This window comes from Melanerpes formicivorus, unplaced genomic scaffold, assembly GCF_026170545.1.
Source record: "Melanerpes formicivorus ecotype bairdi unplaced genomic scaffold, bMelFor1.0.p_v2 SCAF_24, whole genome shotgun sequence".
NCBI classification, from domain to species: Eukaryota; Metazoa; Chordata; class Aves; order Piciformes; family Picidae; genus Melanerpes; species Melanerpes formicivorus.
In genome coordinates this window covers 6,918,989-6,940,873 of record NW_027142376.1, presented here as the reverse complement: position 1 = coordinate 6,940,873, position 21,885 = coordinate 6,918,989, and the positions used below count along the sequence as shown (strand labels likewise).

The 21,885-nt window shown below is 51.4% G+C and overlaps 1 protein-coding gene across 1 annotated transcript in view; it reads left to right on the top strand.

The window, feature by feature from the left end:
- EEPD1 (endonuclease/exonuclease/phosphatase family domain containing 1) overlaps window positions 1–21,885 on the top strand; it is a 74,589-nt gene that overhangs the window by 36,801 nt on the left and 15,903 nt on the right. The window contains exon 2 of the mRNA XM_068152758.1: window positions 10,197–10,248. Coding sequence (XP_068008859.1) covers window positions 10,197–10,248 — 52 coding nt within the window. The remainder of the gene's footprint in view (window positions 1–10,196; window positions 10,249–21,885) is intronic.

The window sequence follows — 21,885 nt, the reverse complement described above, 5'->3', positions numbered from 1 at the left end:
CATCAAGTCCAACCTTCAGTCACACACAGGCTCACAGGATGTTAGGGGTTGGAAGGGACCGCCAAAGAGCATCCAGTCCAACTCCCCTGCCAGAGCAGGAGTGTGGAATCCAGCACAGGTCACACAGGAACACATCCAGACAGGGCTGGAAAGGCTCCAGAGAAGGAGACTCCACAACCTCTCTGGGCAGCCTGCTCCAGTGCTCTGTGACCCTCACTCACAGTGAAAGAAGTTCCTCCTCATGTTGAAGTGGAACCTCCTGTGCTGGAGTTTATATCCATTGCCCCTTGTCCTGTCACAGGGTGCAACCAAGAAGAGCATAGAATGCTTTGGGTTCACAGAATGGTCTGGATTGGAAGGGACCTCCCAGGCTCATCTAGTCCAAACCCCTGCAGTGAGCAAGGGACATCTCCAAACTAGTTCAGGTTGCTCAGAGCCCCATCCAGCCTCACCTGGAATGTTTCCAGGGACTGGGGCTTCTGCCACCTCCCTGGGCAACCTATGCCAGTGCTTCAGCTCTCTCAGTGTAAGAAAACTCTTCCTTCTGTCTAGCCTAAATCTGCCCTCTTTTAGTTCCAAGGCAGCAATTTGCTGGATGGATTTCAGCTTCTCCCATTGGCTCCTGTCTGCAGTGCCTGGATCTGCTTGTGGGTGACCAGCTGTTCAGAGGCAAATCACCAGTGAGCAGACATCAGAGATCTGCTGCTTTCATCCAAACCAGGCAACTGCAACAAACCAGATCCCTCAGTAAGTTTACATGTGTATGGGACATGTAATTTTATGAAGGACAGGAAGAAAGGAGAAGGCTAGGAAGCAAAATATGTTTTAAAAGGCCATGCAGCTCTCCCTGATTTTATCCTAATTTCTTCTTACTGTAGCTATAGCTCTTTTTTTTCCCCCCCCTTCAGGCTCTTCCGAGTAATTTTGTTGTGTCATTAGCTGGCAGCTAGTCCCAGAGCAATATGGTGTGGTATTCCCATCCAAGCCCATTAGCTTCCTTCATAAGCTCTCTGATAGCTTCCAGCAGCTGTTAGGACGTGGCAGTGGACAGGATTTTTCCATCCATTTAAGGAGTGATGGAGGGGGTGCAGATGCTTTTAGTGGGGAAAGGAGAAACCAATTCTATTTCCATGTCAGACTTTGTAGGGAGGAAGTTTTATGAGGCTGAAAGTCATTAAGCATGCTTTTTTGTTGTTTTTCTCCTCCCCCCCCCTTCTGTCTGCTTTTGGGTTTTGCTAGGGTTTGAGTGAGCAGGCTCTTTGGAGGGGAAATCATAGCTGTACAAATCATAGAATCACAGAATTGTCAGGGCTGGAAGGGACCTCAAGGATCAGCCAGTTCAAACCCCTCTGCCATGGCCAGGGACACCTCACACTGCAGCAGCTTGCTCACAGCCACCTCCAGCCTGGCTGCAAAAACCTCCAGGGATGAGGCTTCCACCACCTCCCTGGGCAACCTGTGCCAGTCTCTCACCACCCTCATGGGGAACAACTTCTTCCTGACATCCAATCTGAATCTGCCCATTTCTAGTTTTGCTCCATCCCCCCCAGTCCTATCACTCCCTGACACCCTCAAAACTCCCTCCTCAGCTTTCTTGGAGCCCCTTTCAGATCCTGGAAGGCCACAATTAGGTCTCCTCAGAGCCTTCTCTTCTCCAGACTGAACAACCCCAACTCCTTCAGTCTGTCCTCACAGCAGAGTAGCTCCAGCCCTCTGGTCATCCTCATGGCACTTCTCTGGACACCTTCCAGCCTCTCCAGATCCTTCCTGTAATAGAGGCTCCAGAACTGGACACAGAGCTCCAGGTGGGGTCTCAGCAGAGCAGAGCAGAGGGGGAGAATCACCTCCCTGGCCCTGTTGGCTCTGCTTCTCTTGCTGCAGCCCAGGCTCTGGTTGGCTTTCTGGGCTGCAGGTGCTCATTGCTGGCTCCTGTTGAGCTTCTCCTCCACCAGCACCCCCAGGTCCTTTTCTTCAGGGCTGCTCTCAAGCCAGTCCCTGCCCAGCCTATATCAGTGCCTGGGATTGCCCTGACCCAGCTGCAGGACCTTGCCCTTGGTCTTGTTGAACCTCATGAGGCTGGCTTGGGAGGTGCCAGCAGAAGTGAGATGGTTTGTCAGTGCATACATTGAAGAATGCCACATAGGTCACCCATTGCTCTGGGAGGTGTGGGCAGACCTGCGGAGGAGGGTACAGCACAGATTGCTCTGCACCCCCTCCCCAGTGCTGGAGCTTGAGTTGGTGCTTAGGGATTTGCCCATCAGTCATCCTCCCATGTCAAGTGTAGGACACTGTGCTGTGAATGGAAGCCTGCCTTTTTTTCACCTGTCTTTGTGCAAGGCAAGTCTTGGGTCTTATTCACAGAAATCACAGTGGTGAGGCTTGGAAAGGACCTCTGGAGATCTGAGATCATCCCTGGAGGTTTTTGCAGCCAGGCTGGATGTGGCTGTGAGCAGCCTGCTGTAGTGTGAGGTGTCCCTGCCCATGGCAGGGGGGTTGGAGCTGGCTGATCCTTGAGGTCCCTTCCAGCCCTGACAATTCTGTGATTCTATGATCTGGTGCACCCAGGGCAGGTTGCAGGATAGACATCAGCAGCGAGGGACCACTCCAAGAACAGCAGCAGCAGCTCTGATTTAAAACAACCATTCCACAAAATAACCCCAACTAACCACAAAGAAAACCCTAACCAACCAAAAAATACCTCAACAAACCTAAAAAGCACCCCAAACCAAACCTCCCAACCCAAAGAACCCTCCCCCCACTTCACTTGAGCAGCATGAGTTCCTTTTCTGTGCTTGCCACTTCTTTGCTGTTCCATTTCCCCTCGCACCTCCTGCTTGGCGGTGCCTAAGTTGCTGCCCCTGCTTAAAACAATTAGAAAACAATTAGTCACAGCCCTTCACCTCGGGCTGTCAACAGCTGGGACATGCCACAGCCCTTGCAGGGAGATTGTGCCTTATCTCTCCTCACCTTGTCACCTGGCAAACGGCAGAGGGCCAGAGGCTGTGGTGTGAACGGTGGTGAAATGTAGCGTGTCCTCCTCCTCTGGGGACTGAGGGCAGCTCTGGGGACAGCAGGCAGCTGATGAGGAGTGCTCCCTCCCAGGCACCTAAAGGGCATTAGCACAGCTCAGCTGCCTTTGTTTTGGCTTCTTTTCCCTTCCATGTTTCATGCCCATCTGTTAGAGTAGCAGTGATTGATGAGCAAGGTCAGTTTGGGCAGATATGCAAATCCAATTCTAGCACACAAATTTGATGACCCAGGGGATCCTGGCCTGTTCTTTTGGTTAACTAAACCCAGCCTGAGTCTGTCATCAGGCACTTCTGTTACACAGTGATGGGACAGCCTCAAAGCTTGAAGCTGTGCCAGGGGAAGCTTAGGCTGGATACTAGGAAAAATTTCTTCACCGAGAGGGTTGTCAAGCCCTGGAACAGAGTGCCTGGGGAAGTGGTGGAGTCAACAGAGAATGGGTTGGAAGGGACCTCCAAAGGTCATCCAGTCCAACCCCCCTGCAGTCAGCAGGGACATCCTCCACTAGATCAGGCTGCCCAGAGCCCTGTCCAGCCTCACCTTGAATATCTCCAGGGATGGGGCCTCAACCAGCTCCCTGGGCAACCTCTTCCAGTGTTCCACCACCCTCATGGTGCAGAACTTGTTCCTCATATCCAATCTATGTCTCCTTCTCTTTCATCTCAAACCATTGCCCCTTGTCCTACCCCTACAGGCCTTTGCAAACAGTCCCTCTGCATCCTTCTTGTAGCCCCCTTCAGGTACTGGAAGGTCTCTATACGGGGTCTTCTTGAAGCCTTCTCTTCTCCAGGCTGAACAACCCCAGCTGCCTCAGCCTGTCCCTGTAGCAGAGGTGTTCCAGCCCCCTGATCATCCTGGAGATATTTAAAAGACTTGCAGATGTGGTGCTGAGGCACATGCTTCAGTGGTGACTTGGCAGTGGTGGGTTAGTGGTTGTGCTTGATGGTTTTAAAAGTCTCCTCCAACCAAAACAATTCTGTGATTCTATGCTCCCTACTCTTGGATATGTAAGTCAACCATAAACCTTCACCAGGGGCCATAAACAGGCTATGGGCTTTTATCTCAAGAGCTAAGAGGAGAAGTTTATGGACTGCAAGGGAGGAAGGAGAAAATGAGTTCATGATGTTCAGAGTAATAGTTTGGGGGTGAGTGTTTTGCACAGGTTATTTATGTGCCTGTGAGTCCAGCTGAAGCATGATTCAGCGTGGCTCGATGCTGCAGAGCCAGAAGACTCAGAAGTCAAAGGGCATTTTTTTGCTGTTCTGAACTTCAGTGCATCCTCATGCACTGACTAAAAGGAAGCAGGAGGGCTTTGGAAAAGCTCAGGCCCCAGGCAAAGATGTGTAAGCTTGCAAAGCAAATTTGTAGACCAATCCTCATTTGACATGGCTGCTGGATGGCAAACTGGGCCTGGTGGTGGCTGGCTGAGAGCTGCCCTGGACTGCAGGCAGGGAGCATGCAGCACTGGCTGCCCAAGCTGCTCTGCTCTTGCAGGCTAAGGAGGGAGCCTGGCTGCCAGGGAGGAAAAGCTGTGCTAGCATGCCTGGAGAACCACCATGCACCAGCTGTTTGCAGGCTTGCAAGGCATGGGGAGCTCAGGCACAGGTGCTGGGAGTGCCAGCATCCAGCTGGGCTCTGGCTGCTCTACCTTTGCAGCGCACAGAAGCTTCTGTGGGATGCCATCATGGGGCCAAGCGTTTGCTTAAAGGCTTCAGAGGCTCTCTGATCACTGAACCTAATGCTTCACATTTCCCTCACCTTCTCCTCTTTCTGCCAATTCCCAGTTTCTGCACAGAATGGGAACCCCAGCTCCGGTCTGGGGTCAGCTCAGCAGATGCAAGTCACTCTGCTCGTTGATGTAGTGCTCTGCTCTGGAGCCTTTCTTCCTCGACAGTGGTAGCCAAGTGACCTGCATCCATAATGGCTACAATGCTGGATGGTCCAGAAGCTGGCTGTTGTCCTAAATCCTCTCTAACCCTGTACCCTGCACCACTCAAGATGGGTTGGGAGAAAGCAGCTTCTCTTCCTTAGGTGTCTGCTGCAGATGACACCAAGTTAGGAGCAGGTGTTGCCCTGTTGGAGGGTAGAGCAACCTTGCCAGGCTGGATGGGTGGGCAGAGGCCAATGGGATGAGATTTAATAAGGCTAAGTGCAGGGTTCTACACTTTGGCCAAAACAACCCCATGCAGTGCTACAGGCTGGGGTCAGAGTGGCTGGAGAGCAGCCAGGCAGAGAGGGACCTGGGGGTACTGGTTGACAGCAGCTGAACATGAGCCTGCAGTGTGCCCAGGTGGCCAAGAGGGCCAATGGCATCCTGGCCTGCATCAGGAATAGTGTGGCCAGCAGGAGCAGGGAGGTCATTCTGCCCTGTACTCAGCACTGGTTAGGCCACACCTTGAGTCCTGTGTCCAGTTCTGGGCCTCTCAGCTTAGGAAAGATGTTGAGATGCTGGAAGGTGTCCAGAGAAGGGCAACAAAGCTGGGGAGGGGTCTGGAGCACAGCCCTGTGAGGAGAGGCTGAGGGAGCTGGGGTTGCTGAGCCTGGAGAAGAGGAGGCTCAGGGGAGACCTTCTTGCTCTCTACAACTCCCTGAAGGGAGGCTGTGGCCAGGTGGGGGTAGGTCTCTTCTCCCAGGCAGGCACCCAGCACCAGAACAAGAGGACACAGTCTCAAGCTGTGCCAGGGGAGGTTTAGGCTGGAGGTGAGGAGAAAGTTCTTCCCAGCAAGAGAGATTGCCCATTGGGATGTGCTGCCCAGGGCGGTGGTGGAGTCACTGTACCTGGAGGTGTTTAAGAAGAGCCTGGATGAGGCACTTGGTGCCATGGTCTGGCTGATTGGATAGGGCTGGGTGATAGTTTGAACTGGATGATCTTGGAGGTCTCTTCCAACCTGGTTGATTCTATGCTTCTAAGAGCTCAGGTGCATTCTGCATGGATGGATGTTGGCTCTGCCTCGTGCAGCAGTTTCACTGAGCCCCACCTGCCTTGCTGCACAGCCATGGGTTCAGTGCTTTGCAAGCAGATGACCCTGGGGTGGTTTTTAGGGAAGGCCTTGGCGTTCCTTCTTGCAAGAGCAGATGGAATTCTCTGGACCATGTGGACTCCAGCTGGGATTTGAAGCAGCATGCATAGTAAATGTGCTGATGGTGAATAGGAAGCTGCTAACCAGCAAGAGACCTACCAGCAAGCTTGCAGCCTTGCAGAAAGTTGCTAGAACAGCTTAAACTATTACTGTGTAGGAGGGATTGGAGAGAGGAACCCCTGTTTCCAAGAGGAGCTTGGAGGGAAAGGATTGCAATTCTACCCTGAGGAGTAGAAATGTGCCTGTGGCTGAAGGCATTCACTTAGCACCGTGACTAATCTCCTGGAAACCAGAAGGAATTCCCTTAGTGGAGGATGCCATGCCAGCACTCCTGGCCAAAAAAACACCCCAGGGAGTCATGTGTTTCCTTGACAGCACATCATGTTTGTGTGTTTTTGCTGCTGGGGGAGAGCCCTTCATCCCCATCGCTGGGTGTTCTCGAGTACCTCCAGTGTGCCTGAGGTGCCAGGGTATTCGTTTCAATAGCTGTGTTTAAATAGGTCCTGCAAGTCATTGAGTGTTTGTAATAGGCTTTCAGGGGCCACTTCCAGCAGGGCAGCAGGGGTAATTTGCACTGCAAGTTGCTTAGCAGGCTACTTCAGAGAGGATAGATTAGAGCAGGTGCTCCAGGAACCGAAAGGTTTCCTTGAGAAAAGACTTTTTTTCCCCCCATGGCTTTATTCAGGAGTTAGCATTTGCATGCTGCAAGTGAGGATCAAAGCCCATGGCTTGGACAGCAGCACTCTGAGCTGGGTTAGGAACTGGCTGGAGGGCTGAGCCCAGAGAGTGGTGGTGAATGGTGCCACATCCAGCTGGCAGCCAGGCACCAGTGGTGTCCCCCAGGGATCAGTGCTGGGCCCCATGCTCTTTAACATCTTCATTGATGATCTGGATGAGGGCATTGAGTCCATCATCAGTAAATTTGCTGATGACACCAAGCTGGGGGCAGGAGTTGATCTGCTGGAGGGTAGAGAGGCTCTGCAGAGGGACCTGGACAGGCTGGACAGATGGGCAGAGGCCAAGGGCATGAGATTGAACACATCCAAGTGCCAGGTTCTGCACATTGGCCACAACAACCCCATGCAGTGCTACAGGCTGGGGTCAGAGTGGCTGGAGAGCAGCCAGGCAGAGAGGGACCTGGGGGTACTGGTTGATGGCAGGCTGAACATGAGCCTGCAGTGTGCCCAGGTGGCCAAGAGGGCCAATGGCATCCTGGCCTGCATCAGGAACAGTGTAGCCAGCAGGAGCAGCACTGGTTATGCCACACCTCGAGTCCTGTGTCCAGTTCTGGGCCCGCAGTTTAGGAAGGATATTGACTTGCTGGAATGTGTCCAGAGAAGGGCAACAAAGCTGGGGAGGGGTCTGGAGCACAGCCCTGTGAGGAGAGGCTGAGGGAGCTGGGGTTGCTTAGCCTGGAGAAGAGGAGGCTCAGGGGAGACCTTCTTGCTGTTTACAGCTGCCTGAAGGGAGGTTGTAGCCAGGTGGGGGTTGGTCTCTTCTCCCAGGCAAGCAGCACCAGAACAAGAGGACACAGTCTCAAGCTGCACCAGGGGAAGTTTAGGCTGGAGTTTAGGAAGAAGTTCTACACAGAGAGTGATTGGCCATTGGAATGTGCTGCCCAGGGAGGTGGTGGAGTCACCATCATTGGAGGTGTTTGGGAGGAGACTTGATAGGGTGCTTGGTTGCATGGTTTAGTTGATTAGGTGGTGTTGGATGATAGGTTGGACATGATGATCTTGAAGGTCTCTTCCAACCTGATCTGGTTTATTCTATTCTGTGCCAGCACAGCAACGAAACGGAGTCCTTAAGTGCCGCAGTGTTGTAGGCAGCAAGAGCTTGGGCTTCAGCGTTGGTTTCTGGTGACTCTTTTTGCATTTCTGCTTTATTAGAGAGATTTTTCTTTCCTCCCACCCCCTCTTCTGTCTGGTTTTATTTCCCATCTACTGTGAAACCCTTGGTGAGCACAAGTTGCAAACAGCTGCTTGCAGTGTTTGCAGGATTGCTGGTGTAGTGCCTAATTCAGCAGCCTGATTTCCTTCCCAAGCATCAACAACACCCCCCAAAAAAAAACCCCACCACATCAGCCTTGAAAGGAGCTGCATTGCCATGTCCACTCTGGGTAAAGGAGCACCTCCTGATGGTGCTGGGAATTGCTGGAGGGAGAAGCTGTAAAGAACTGGCTCTTAGGAGCAATTTTGCAGGTAGCTGACTGTAATCCAGTAGGCAGAGCCAGCGTCCCTGACGGTGCTTCAAGGAGAGAAGCATCCTGCAGCTGGCTGTGTAAAGGCTGGTGTTTGTTTTTCCTGACTCCTTTTGACCCAGGAAAAACATCTGATGTCACCTGAAGACACTAGAGAGGAAAAACCACCTATTGGGCAGTCTCCACACTCGTGACAGCAGAGGGGAGCCTTTTTCTCACCAAGGGGCAAGCCACTGCTGCTGCAAATCATGCAGCAGTGGTCAGTCCAGATTTGCTTCTGGCCCTCCCTGTGCTTTTTAGGATGTGAACATTCTGTGTGGGTTCTTCACCTCTGAGCAAGGTGCAGGATGGACTGAGGGAGCTGGGGGTGTTCAGCCTCGAGGAGAATCCAGGGGGACCTCAGAGCTGCCTTCCAATAGCTGGAGGGGTCCTACAGGAAGGCTGCAGAGGGACTTTTCATGAGGGTGTCTAGAGACAGGACAAGGGGGAATGGTTTGAGGCTGAGGGAGAGCAGGGTTAGACTGGAGCTTAGGAAGAAGTTCTTCAGCAGGAGGGTGGTGAGACTCTGGAATAGGCTGCCCAGGGAGGCTGTAGATGCCTCCCGGGTGGGGGTGTTCAAGGCCAGGTTAGATGAGGTCTTGATCAGCTGAGTTTGGTTGAGAGCTGTTCCTGCCCTTGGTGGGGAAGTTTGAGCAGATGATCTCTGAGGTCCCTTCCAACCTCAGCCGTTCTACAGGGCAAACTCCTGTGTGAGAAACTTCCATTATCTTATTGAGGTGAATGAAATTTAGTGTGCAGGATTTATCCTCTAGAGGTACACTCAGGCTAAGGTTCAGTAAATGGGGGAATCTGGAGTTGATGATACAAATGGCTTTACAGGAATTAGAATTATGGATTCTCTCTCTGCTTCCTTTATCTCTCCTTTAAATGTCTTGAACTGGGTTGTCTTAGTTACTGTACCTCATACACAGTCATAGAGCCATAGCATCAACCAGGTAGGAAAAGACCTCAGAGATGATAGAGTTCAACCTATCACCCAACATCATTTCATCAACTCAACCATGGCACCAAGTGCCTCATCCAGGCTCTTCTTAAACATCTCCAGTGATGGTGACTCCACCACCTCCCTGGGCAGCACATTCCAAAGGCCAATCTCTCTTGCTGGGAAGAATTTCTTCCTCACCTCCAGCCTAAACGTCCCCTGGCACAGCTTGGGACTGTGTCCTCTTGTTCTGGTGCTGCTTGCCTGGGAGAAGAGACCAACCCCCACCTGGCTACAACCTCCCTTCAGGGAGTTGTAGAGAGCAAGAAGGTCTCCCCTGAGCCTCCTCTTCTCCAGGCTAAGCAACCCCAGCTCCCTCAGCCTCTCCTCCCAGGGCTGTGCTCCAGACCCCTCCCCAGCTTTGTTGCCCTTCTCTGGACACCTTCCAGCATCTCAACATCTTTCCTACACTGAGGAGCCCAGAACTGGACACAGTCCTCTCAATGCCTGGCAATGTCTGATGTGGGACCCACAGAAACCTGTTGATATTGAAGGACAAAGTTCAACTTGAAGGGGATGGAAATATTCAGAGTGGTTTCCTTGTGTTCTTCAGCAGACCCTGTGTTAATGGAGGGTATTGATCATGATCATTAGTGCAGCTTCTCTGTAAGGTTAATCCAGAAAGTAATTGGAACAGCTAATTCAAAGCAAACCAAGTCACACTGGGCCTCTCTTGTTTTACTTTGGTACATCCTGAGCACTCTTTTTGTTCTATTTGTGCCTCTACATAGACCTCTTTGTGAAGTGAGAAGATAAAAAGAGAGATTCGGTGCTGCTGTCTTTTTGTGTTGCTGTAATTCTTGCAGTTGAGTGATTTGTTGTTGTTTTTTCTCCTCTTTTCTTGCAGTATCAAGCTTTTGGCTGTGCAGGAGCTGGTCGATAGAGAAGCCCTGGAAAAGGTATTAAAAATATCTGTCTAACACAGCTATCTTAATACACTCAGTCTTTAAAAGCACCCTGAGTTACTCCAGCTGCTAAGTAGACAATTTGAACCAACAGGGATGAGTGTCTGAAGCAGAAAGTGCCCAAGGAGCCACTTTTGACCATCCACCTCAGGGGAATAGCAAGAGGAGAGGCTGAGGGAGCTGGGGTTGCTTAGCCTGGAGAAGAGGAGGCTCAGGGGAGACCTCATTGCTCTCTACAATTCCCTGAAGGGAGGTTGTAGCCAGGTGGGGGTTGGTCTCTTCTCCCAGGCACCCAGCACCAGAACAAGAGGACACAGTCTCAAGCTGTGCCAGGGGAAGTTTAGGCTGGAGGTGAGGAGAAAGTTCTTCCCAGCAAGAGAGATTGGCCATTGGGATGTGCTGCCCAGGGAGGTGGTGGAGTCACCATCCCTGGAGGTGTTCAAAAAAGGCTTGGATGTGGCACTTGGAGCCATGGTTGAGATGTCAGGAGGTATTAGGTATTGGGTGATAGGTTGGGCTTGATGATCTTGGAGATCTTTTCCAACCTTATTGATTCTATGAGATGCTTTGGCAGAAGTGTGGTTTAATTTAGTGATGAATGGATCAAAGCAACTCACAGCTCAACACCATCCTTATGGCTGTTAGCCTGAGCTCTCCTCCTGTCTGCCTGGTGAAGGGATAGGGCTGCCTCAAAGCCTGGGCTTCCAGGGAGCTGAGGGATGTGCTGTCCATCAACTGGCCCAGGGGTGGTGTGGTTTGCAGTCACCTTGTGCTTGGCTCATGTCAGTCACAGAGGCAGAGCAGTGCTGAGCTCATGGCTTCCTACATCCAAGCAATGTAGTCCTCTTCAGGGGGTGCATGTCACAGAATAAACCTTTATTAGAATAAACCAAACCAGGTTGGAAGAGACCTTCAAGATCATCATGTCCAACCCATCAACCAATCCAACCCACCCAAACAGCTAACCCATGGCACCAAGCACCCCATCAAGTCTCCTCCTGAACACCTCCAACCCTGAACATCTCCCTAACCCAGTGGCTAAGACTACTTCTTGGCTCAGCCAAGGCTCAGCAAAGCCAGCAGCCACAAAAGAAAAAGGTTGGAGGCTTGGTAAGTTATTGGTACTGAAAAAGGGGCCTCCAAGAAAGATGGGCATAATCCTTCTAGCAGGGCCTGTTGTGACAGGACAAGGGGTGATGGTTTTGAACTAAAACAGGGGAGATTTAGACTAGATAAAGGATGGCTTTTGTCTCCACTGAGAGTGGTTAAACACTGGTACAGGTTGCCCAGAGAGGTGGTGGAATACCCATAGTATCATAGTATCAGTCAGGGTTGGAAGGGACCACAAGGATCATCTAGTTCCAACCCCCCTGCCATGGGCAGGGACACCCCACACCATGCCTAGAAACATTCAAGATCAGGTTGGACAGGGCTCTGATTCAACGATAACAAAACCTGGTGGTGGTCTTCAGCTAAGGGAATTGCAGCCCCAGCAGTACCCTGTAGATCATTACCTTCTGTGTGAAGAATCAAATGTTGTATACCTGACTGGTTTGTGGGTTTGCTGGCCTGGAAGGTAGAAACCTTTTCCCTGTGAGGGTGACAGAGTGCTGGAACAGGTTGCTCAGAAGGGTTGTGGAGTCTCCTCCTCTGGAGACAGTCAAACCCCACCTGGACATGTTCCTGTGTGACCTGCTCTGGGTGTTCCTGCTCTCAGCTCCCTTCCAGTCCCCAGCATTCTGTGATTCTGGTTTTGGACTCCCACTACCCATGCTGGGACTGGTGGTTTCCATTCACTTTCTGTACCTCCTCCTTCATCTGGAAGTCCAAGGAGGCAGCATGGAAATAGGAGAGGCTTGGTAGGATGCAGAGCCCTGCTGGGTAAACTGCTGCCTTATGGCAGTGCATTGAAGTGGTGCTGACCCAAACAGCTCCTCTCTACCCATGAGTGACCCGGGAAAGCTCAGAAAGGAAGGAGAACACCTTCTCCCTCCTCAAATGCATCCTGTCTGTGTGAAGGGGAAGGTCCTGCAGCACTCTGTTAAGGCTGCAAGTGCTGGGTACTCTAGGAATACTGAGTGAAATGGAATCCAGCAGCACAGGAGGTTCCACCTCAACTTGAAGAGGAACTTCATCACTGAGAGAGAGTCCAAGGGAGGGCTACAAGGATGCTGAAGTGACTGCAGCACTGCCTGGGGAGGAGAGGCTGAGAGCCCTGGGGCTGTTCAGTCTGGAGAGGAGAAGACTGAGAGAGGATCTGATCAATGTCTATCAATAGCTGAGGGGTGGGGGTCAGGAGGGAGTGGCCAGGCTCTACTCAGTTGCACTCTGGGATAGGACAAGGAGCAATGGATGGAAACTGCAGCACAGGAGGTTCCACCTCAACATCAGCAGGAAATTCTTCACTATGAGTGAGGGTCACAGAGCCCTGGAGCAGGCTGCCCAGAAAGGTTGTGGAGTCTCCTTCTCTGGAGCCTTTCCAGCCCTGTCTGGATGTGTTCCTGTGTGACCTGTGCTGGATTCTCTGGTTCTGCTCTGGTAGAGGGGTTGGACTGGAAGATCTGCAGAGGTCCCTTCCAACGCCTAATACCCTGAGAGGCTGTGAGGTGCTTCAGCTTTCTGACTGGAGATGTCTTTAACAGAGGTCCTATTTACAACCCAGTGAATTCAAGGGGTGGCATCTCCTCACTGGTTTGGGATTTGGCCATGGGAATGTGCTGCCCAGGGAGGTGTTGGAGTCCCCAACACTGGGGGTGTTTAAGAAGAGCCTGGCTGAGGCACTTGGTGCCATGGTTGAGTTGATGAGATGGTGTTGGGTGATAGGTTGGACTTGATGATCTCTGAGGTCTTTTCCAACCTGGTGAACTCTGTATTCCATTCTGTATTTTGTTCAAAGGCAGGGAGAGAGGACTCTGCAGGTGGTACTGCAGCTGCTTTGCATGCCAAGGTGATGTTTCTCCACCACTCATTCTGCCAAACAGGTTAATCTTCACCAACTGTCCTTGTTTGCAGCAGGCTGCTTCCCTGGCACCTCACACCCCCTGCACTTATCTCCTTTCGGTCAGGCCTGCACCTCCCTTTGGCCCAGTGCCTCCTAAAACACAGCTTGGGAAGTGAGTGAGTGACCTAAGCCTGGTGGGAATGGCTGTTGGAGGCATTGTCTGGAGTTGTGCAGGAAGCTCTTCAGAAAGGCTCAGCCTCAGAAAAATGATCTTTCTAAATGGAGCTCTCTGAGTATTTGATATCTGCTTTCATACACTGCCAAGCTCAAAGCACTTAAAAGGGCAGTTTAGCCCTTCTGGAAAATAACAGAGTGGAATTCTGGAAATTCAAAGGAGTTTGGCTGTCTTTATTCTTTTAAATACAGGAAGGGGCAAAAGGAAATAAATAAATAAATGATAAACCAGAGTAGAACAAATTCCTTGTCCTGCCCACTGGCAGAGTCACATGTGCTGAGGTTTGTACTTGGAAATCATCAGTTACCTGTCTTACAGAGCAGGAGGAGAGAAGAGTATTCCATTAGAATCTTTTAATATTCATTGCAAGATTGACTTTTCTGGGGTTTGAAGGGACACTCTCTTAAACATCATTCAGAATACAGAATTAACCAGGTTGGAAAAGACCTCAGAGATCATCAAGTCCAACCTATCACCCAACACCATCTCATCAACTCAACCATGGCACCAAGTGCCTCAGCCAGGCTCTTCATAAACACCTCCAGGGATGGTGACTCCACCACCTCCCTGGGCAGCACATCCCAATGGCCAATCTCTCTTGCTGGGAAGAACTTTCTCCTCACCTCCAGCCTAAACTTCCCCTGGCACAGCTTGAGACTGTGTCCTCTTGTTATGGTGCTGCTTGCCTGGGAGAAGAGACCAACCCCCACCTGGCTACAACCTCCCTTCAGGTAGTTGTAGAGAGCAAGAAGGTCTCCCCTGAGCCTCCTCTTCTCCAGGCTGAGCAACCCCAGCTCCCTCAGCCTCTCCTCACAGGGCTGTGCTCCAGACCCCTCCCCAGCTCTGTTGCCCTTCTCTGGACACCTTCCAGCATCTCAACATCTCTCTTAGTTATGGCTTAAACACAGTAACCTAAAAGTGTTTTTCCTATCAGACACTTTCTAGGCTGTCACAGATGGTTTGGAACTTTTGTGAGGTTGTTTCTCACAAATTTGAAGGTGGTGTTATATATTTTTGATGCTTAGCAGGGAAACCCAAAGGGAGTTGGAAGCACTGGGCCCCCTGAAAAGGCTTGAGGGCACTCACTGATGTTTGTGCTGCTGACTAGCTCCTTTAAATCAAGCCCCAGTGAAGTGAAGCATGCATGTAGTGAGTCTGTTGGGCCTGGAGACAGCATCAGAAGATTATGAAGCCCTATGTGGAGAAGCTGAGGGAGCTGGGGTTGTTTAGCCTGGAAAAGAGGAGACTCAGGGAAGACCTTCTTGCTCTCTACAACTACCTGAAGGGAGGTTGTAGCCAGGTGGAGGTTGGTCTCTTCTCCCAGGCAACCAGCACCAGAAGGAGGGGACACTGTCTCCAGCTGTGCCAGGGGAGGTTTAGACTGGATGTTAGGAAGAAGTTCTTCACAGAGAGAGAGATTTGCCCTTGGAATGTGCTGCCCAGGGAGGTGGTGGAGTCCCCATCCCTGGAGATCTTTATGAAGAGCCTGGATGAGGCACTTAGTGCTATGGTCTGGTTGATTGGATAGGGCTGGGTGCTAGGTTGGGCTGGATGATCTTGGAGGTCTCTTCCAACCTGGTTGATTCTGTGATTCTCTGGCACTGCTGTTGTAGCCTTCTCAAACCCAGGATGATTCTCTAGGGGGTGAGAGGTTGAACTGCTGGGGTCTTGAGAAGAAGGCAACCAACCCTCTGTGAGGTCCCTTCCAGCCCCTAACATCCTGTGATGAGAAGGTGCCAAAGGAGGGCTTGCAGTCACGACAGCCTCATCCCCCCAGAAGGGTTCAAGGCCACTCAGGCTTCAGGAGGAGCTCTCCCAGGCACGCAGCTTTGTTGGCTCTGTGTCCTGCATGAAGTAGCTCTTCCTCTTCCAGAGGAACAGCCCTGGAGAGAGCGAGCCCCAGGGACGCTTCTTGCCCCAGCGTGGTTTTGAGTACATTGCTCAAGTCTTGTTTTGGGAAGTCCTTAATTACAGCTGAAGAAGTCCACTTGGGGAAGTGTTAGTTGTATTTATTTGGGGGAAGGGGGGGGAAATATAAATAATCCTCCCAAGGAACATGCTGTCTTCCTAGTGTAAAAATAAATCTGTGCAAGTAATTAGCAGGCTGAACTGCCTAACCAGGTGACATTTCACACTGGTGGCTGTTTTAGCATTCAAATCAGAGAATCATAGAATGGGCTGGGTTGGAAGGGACTCCAAAGCTCATCCACTCCAACCCTCCCCTGCAATCACCAGGGATAGCCTCACACTAGATCAGGTTGCCCAGAGCCCTGTTGAGCCTCACCTCGAATATCTCCAGGGATGGGACCTCAACCACCTCCCTGGGCAACCTGTTCCAACGTTTCTCCACTCTCATGGTGCAGAATGTGTTCCTGACATCCAATCTAAATCTGCTTTTCTCTAGTCTGAATCCATTGCCCCTTGCCCTATCCCTGCAGGCCTTTGCAAACAGTCTCTCTCCATCCTTCTTGCAGCCCTCTTCAGGTACTGGCAGGTTGCTACTAGTTCTCCCTGGAGCCTTCTCTTCTCCAGGCTGAACACCCCCAGCTCCCTCAGCCTGTGCTCATAGCAGAGCTGCTCAAACCCCCTGATCATTTTCCTGCCCCTCCTCTGGACACTCTCCATCAGGTCCATGTCCATGGGATTGTTTAGCCTGGAGAAGAGGAGGCTCAGGGGAGACCTTCTTGCTCTCTACAGCTACCTGAAGGGAGGTTGTAGCCAGGAGGGAGCTGGTCTCTTCTCTTAAGCAACCAGCACCAGAGCAAGAGGACACAGTCTCAAGCTGTGCCAGGGGAAGTTTAGGCTGGAGGTGAGGAGAAAGTTCTTCACTGAGAGAGTTGTTCACTATTGGAATGTGCTGCCCAGGGAGGTGGTGGAGTCACCATCCCTGGAGGTGTTCAAGAGGGGATTGGACGTGGCACTTGGTGCCATGGTCTAGTCATGGGGGTCTTGGGTGATGGGTTGGACTTGATGATCTTTGAGGTCTCTTCCAATCTTGGTGATTCTGTGATGCCCTTCTTATATTGTGGGCTCCAGAGCTGGCTGCAGCACTCCAGGGGAGGTCTCACCAGAGCAGAGCAGAACCACCTCTCTGGATCTGCTGGCAGTGCATCTTGTGCTGCAGCCCAGGCTGTGATTTGCCTGCTGAGCTGCAAGCTCACACTGCCTGCTCATGTCCAGCTGCTCATCCATCAGCACCCCCAAGGCCTTTTCCAGAGGGCTGCTTCCTATCACCTCTTCCCTCAGTCTTTATTGACAGCCAGGATAAATCTGTAAGTCCTTTTTCCACAGGCAACAAGTATGCCACAGTGATTGTTCTCATTGGTGCCAGCAGGATGGGCAAGGGTGTGTAAGAAAAACAAACATTTCTTTGCAGTCTCTGATTCTTCCCCTCTCCTCCTCCCCCCCCAATGCCCAGCACTTCCCAGGTCATAACCTGAGGTTCTTGAGCACAGTTCTCCTTCAGGAGGTAGGTTATGGAGGAAAAATGAAATGATCTGTACAGCATCCTATTTAGTAACCTTCTGCCAGGTTTTTGTAAGGTAAGGCTGCTTTGGGAAGAAGCAAGTGTAACCATAGGTGAGGGGTTGGAAGGGACCTCTGCAGATCTTCCAGTCCAACCCCCTTGCCAGAGCAGGACCAGAGAATCCAGCACAGGTCACACAGCAACACATCCAGATGGGGCTGGAAAGGCTCCAGAGAAGGAGACTCCACAACCTCTCTGGGCAGCCTGCTCCAGGGCTCTGTGACCCTCACAGGGAAGAAGTTCCTCCTCATGCTGAGGTGAAACCTCCTGTGCTGCAGTTTATATCCTTTACTCCCTGTTCTATCTCTGAGTGCAACTGAGCAGAGCCTGTCCCCACCCCTCTTGACCCCCATCCCTCAGCTATTGATAGGCATTGATCAGATCCTCTCTCAGCCTTCTCCTCTCCAGACTAATCAGCCCCAGGGCTCTCAGCCTCTCTTCCCCAGGCAGTGCTGCAGTCCCTTCAGCATCCTTGTAGCCCTCCCTTGGACTCTCCCCCGCAGATCCCTGTCCCTCTTGAACTGGTGACACTGTTTTAGTCAAAACAGCATTAGGCTGCCTGTCATTGATCAGAAGCAGCTCCTGTCTGAGGGGAAATGCCATGGCTGGTGTTGGTCCCCTCTCCAGGGTGAGCCCCAGGAGATGAGGACAAAAGGGAGTGCTTGCTCCCTCCTGGCAGCATCGCTCTGCCGCTGCCCTTTCGGCTGCGGTCAAAGACGAGCTTGTGAAACGCTGAGCTGCCCCTGTGTGTGTTCCCTGCTGTAGCCTTCTCCTTTCTCAGCAGCACAGGGAGAATTTTAACTAGAAATTGGCTTTTGTTTTCTCCATCCAGCATTGCTGTTTCCTCCAGATATTATCTGAACATAAAAAGTGTGACGTCAATCGCGGTTCCAGAATTTCCAGGATGAAATGCATCTGCTGGAGGTTTTGATTTCTCTTTTGTCTGCTTTTGAGCAGATTGAGCCAGATCAGTATTTAATCATGATTAAGCCCATTGTAATCCCAGTTCTTTATAAAATGCCTCTCAGAGCAGGGCAGGTTGTTTATCTGTGAGGGGCTGCCCCCAGAAGCACTTTGGTCATAGGATCAACCAGGTTGGAAAAGACCTCAGAGATCATCCAGTCCAACCTCTCACCCAACACCTCCTGGCAACTAAACCATGGCTTTAAGAGCCACATCCAATCCTTTTTTGAACACCTCCTTTGAGTAACCTGGGCTAGTTGAGTGATGTCCCTGCTTGGGGGAAAGAGGTTGGATTAAATGTTCCCCAAGGTCTCTTCCAGCCTAAGCCATTCTATGAACTCCTCCAGGGATGGGGACTCCACCACCTCCCTGGGCAGCACATTCCAATGGGCAATCACTCTCTCTGTGTAGAACTTCTTCCTAAACTCCAGCCTAAACCTCCCCTGGTGCAGCTTGAGACTGTGTCCTCTTGTTCTGGTGCTGCTTGCCTGGGAGAAGAGACCAACCCTCACCTGGCTACAACCTCCCTTCAGGGAGTTGTAGAGAGCAAGAAGGTCTCCCCTGAGCCTCCTCTTCTCCAGGCTAAGCAACCCCAGCTCCCTCAGCCTCTCCTCCCAGGGCTGTGCTCCAGACCTCTTGATGTTTGAGGCAGGTGCAGCTTTCCATTTGCAGGAGGGTAAGCATGGGCACATGGCTTCTGGATTGCATGCTGGGTCAAAAACTGGCTGAGTGGCCAAGCCCTGAGTGCTGGTGAATGGAGTTGTAGGTTGGACTTGATGGTCTCTGAGGTCTTTTCCATCCTGGTTGATTCTGTGATTCTATGAGTTAACTCCAGCTGTCAGCCAGCTCCAAGTGATGTTCCCCAGGGTCAGCACTGGGGCCAGTTCTGCTTGATGCCTTTCTTAATGGTCTGCCATGTTGCTCTGTAAGACCTCACCTGGAGTGCTGCAGCCAGCTCTGGAGCCCTCAGTGTAGGAAGGACATGGACCTGATGGAGCAGGTCAAGAGGAGGGCCAGGAAAATGCTCAGGAGGCTGGAGCAGCTCTGCTATGAGGACAGGCTGTGGGAGCTGCAGAGAAGAAAAGGCTCCAGGGATACCTAATAGCAGCCTGCCAGTATCTGAAGTGGGCTACAAGAAGGATGCAGAGGGACTGTTTGCAAAGGCCTGTGGGGATAGGACAGAGGACAATGGTTTGAAATGGGAGATTTAAATTGGATGTTAGGAACAAGTTCTGCACCATGAGGGTGGTGGAACGCTGGAACAGGTTGCCCGGGGAGGTGATTGAGGCCCCATCCCTGGAGGTATTCAAAGTGAGGTTGGACAAGGCTCTGGGCAGCCTGATCTAGTGGAGGATGTCCCTGCTGACTGCAGGGAGGGGTTGGACTGGTTGCCCCTTTGGAGGTCCCTTCCAGCCCAAACCATTCTATGATTCTATGGATGAGCTTTGGACAGTGGTGGGGGACAGTGCAGTGAAGTCTGTAGAGGACATGCTGGACACAAACCCATCTACCATGCTGACCTGTGAGTAGAGAATGTGTTAATTTGGTGCCAAATTGGGCTTTTCAAAGGCTGGAGGTATGCAAAAGAATAGAAGTAGCATATGAGGTTTTGTTTTTCAAAGAGCTGAGCTGACATCTCCTCACATCCTAATGCTGGCAGCCTGGAAGGGTTCCTCTTACTGATAAACATCCAGAGGGGGGAAAAGAAAATGAGGAATGGAATAAAATGATTAAAAGTGAGACAGACTTAACTGACTTCACAGAATGGGGCAGAGTCTTCTGGATGGTGCTGTAATCAGTGCCTGCAGGAAGAATAAATATTTGAGGCTGGCAATAGTCATGAGTCATTTTATTTATATATATATATATTTCTCTTCCTCATTCTTGTGTTCTCACCATGGGAAAGAATGCTTGCTCTTAGCAGAGATGGACATCAGCTGGGGAAACCACTAGTACCACCAGCAGGAAAGTAAAATGCCCAGGGAATAACTGGCTTTGATGGAAGGCTCTGGAGAGGTGGCCACATTGTGGTGGTGTAATAACTGTTGTGCCTTTTTCCCTTGGGTCACTGCAGTTTTCCCAACACACTGCTCCTACTCCTTCTCATCCTGCACACCACTGTGGTCCTCACCACCAGGTATGTGCCAGAAGGGCACAGTTCTGAAGTACAGCTAAAACCTCACAGACCTCCCCAGATCACTTGCTGACCCCTTTGGAAACAAGCATGCTCTCACAGTGGGGATGGAGTAGAATCATGGAGTGGTTTGGCTTGGAAGGGACCTCAAAAATCATCCAGTTCCACCCCCTGCCATGGGCAGGGACACCTCCCACCAGCCCAGGTTGCTCAAGGTCTCATCCGGCCTGGCCTTGAACACCTCCAGGCCGGAGGCAGCCACAGCCTCCCTGGGCAACCTGTGCCAGTGTCTCCCCACCCTCACTGGAAAGAATTCCTTTCTAATCTTCAGTCTCAATCTGCCCTCCTCGAGCTTCAGTCCATTCCCTCTCATCCTATCACCACAAGCCCTTGTCAAAAGTCCCTTCCCAGCTTTCTTGTAGCCCCCTTCAGGTACTGTAAGGCTGCTCTAAGGTCTCCCTAGAGCCTTCTCTTCTCCAGGCTGAACAGCCCCACCTCTTCCAGCCTGTCCCCATGGGGGAGGCTCTCCAGCCCTCTGATCATCTTGGAGCCCCTCCAGCAGTTCCATGTCCCTCCTGTGCAGGGGGCACCCGAACTGAATGCAGTGCTCCAGGTGGCATTTCACAAGTGCAGAGTAGAGAGGGAGGATCATCTTCCTCATCCTGCTGGTCACACATCTTCTGGTACAGCCTGGTTATCTTACATGCTTAGGCAGCTGTCCTTGATTACTAACATTCAAAAGGTGATTGCTCTGTTCCCTTTGTTCTTCTTTTGTATTAGCACATTTTTCTGCCCCCCTCCTCTTTCCCTCTGGCTGCAGGCAGAGTGCAGGCAGGGAGGTTCAGATCGTGGCACATCGACACAGCTCAGTGACTGCTTTGTTTGGTGGTGGCTTTTTCAGTTGGTGAACAGAACACTCTTTCTTATCACTTTTGGGTCTCGTGACTCATAGGGTGACTTTTCTATTTGCTTTCCTACTAAGGGCTAGGATCTGATAAACTGATTTCCACCTTGTGCAGTCCCAGTGGGTGCTGGGTGAGTAAAGCTGTGCATGGTTTTACACCGCGCTGCGGCGGGAGCGGATTCCTGACGTTCAGGTTTCATGAGGAAAAGATTGGCCCAGAGATTAAAGAGAAAAATAAATAAGAGGAGCTCCCAGGAAGCCCTTAGCTCCTGGTTGCACATTGCCTTCTAGCTAGTCCACAGGAGCACAGAGCTTAAGCCTCCCAGCATCTGCTGCACACTGCATGGCCGTGGGGAGCAGTGGCTGCCAGGGATTAAAGCAGAATACAGAATTAACCAAGCTGAAAAAGACCTTTGAGATCATCAAGTTCAACCTATCACCCAGTACCATCTAATCAATTTAATCATGGCACCAGGTGCCTCCAGGGATGGTGACTCCACCACCTCCCTGGGCAGCACATTCCAATGGCCAATCTCTATCTCTGTATAGAACTTCCTCCTAACATCCAACCTAAACCTCCTCTGGCACAGCTTGAGACTGTGTCCTCATGTTATGGTGGTGAGTGCCTGGGAGAAGAGACCAACCCCCACCTGGCTACAACCTCCTTTCTCCATTTCACTTCCTGTTTCAGTAAGTGTGGGCAATTGGCTGGTTCAAGTTCTTCAGAGCAGATGTTAGAAGCAGCTTCCTCACTCAGCACTAGAAAAGGTTATCTCAAGATCCATTGAGTCTTAATCTTTTGGAGGCTTTCCTCTTGTTCTGGTTGGTGCTTGTCTGGGAGAAGAGACCAACCCCCACCTGGCTACAACCTCCCTTCAGGGAGTTGTAGAGAGCAAGAAGGTCTCCCCTGAGCCTCCTCTTCTCCAGG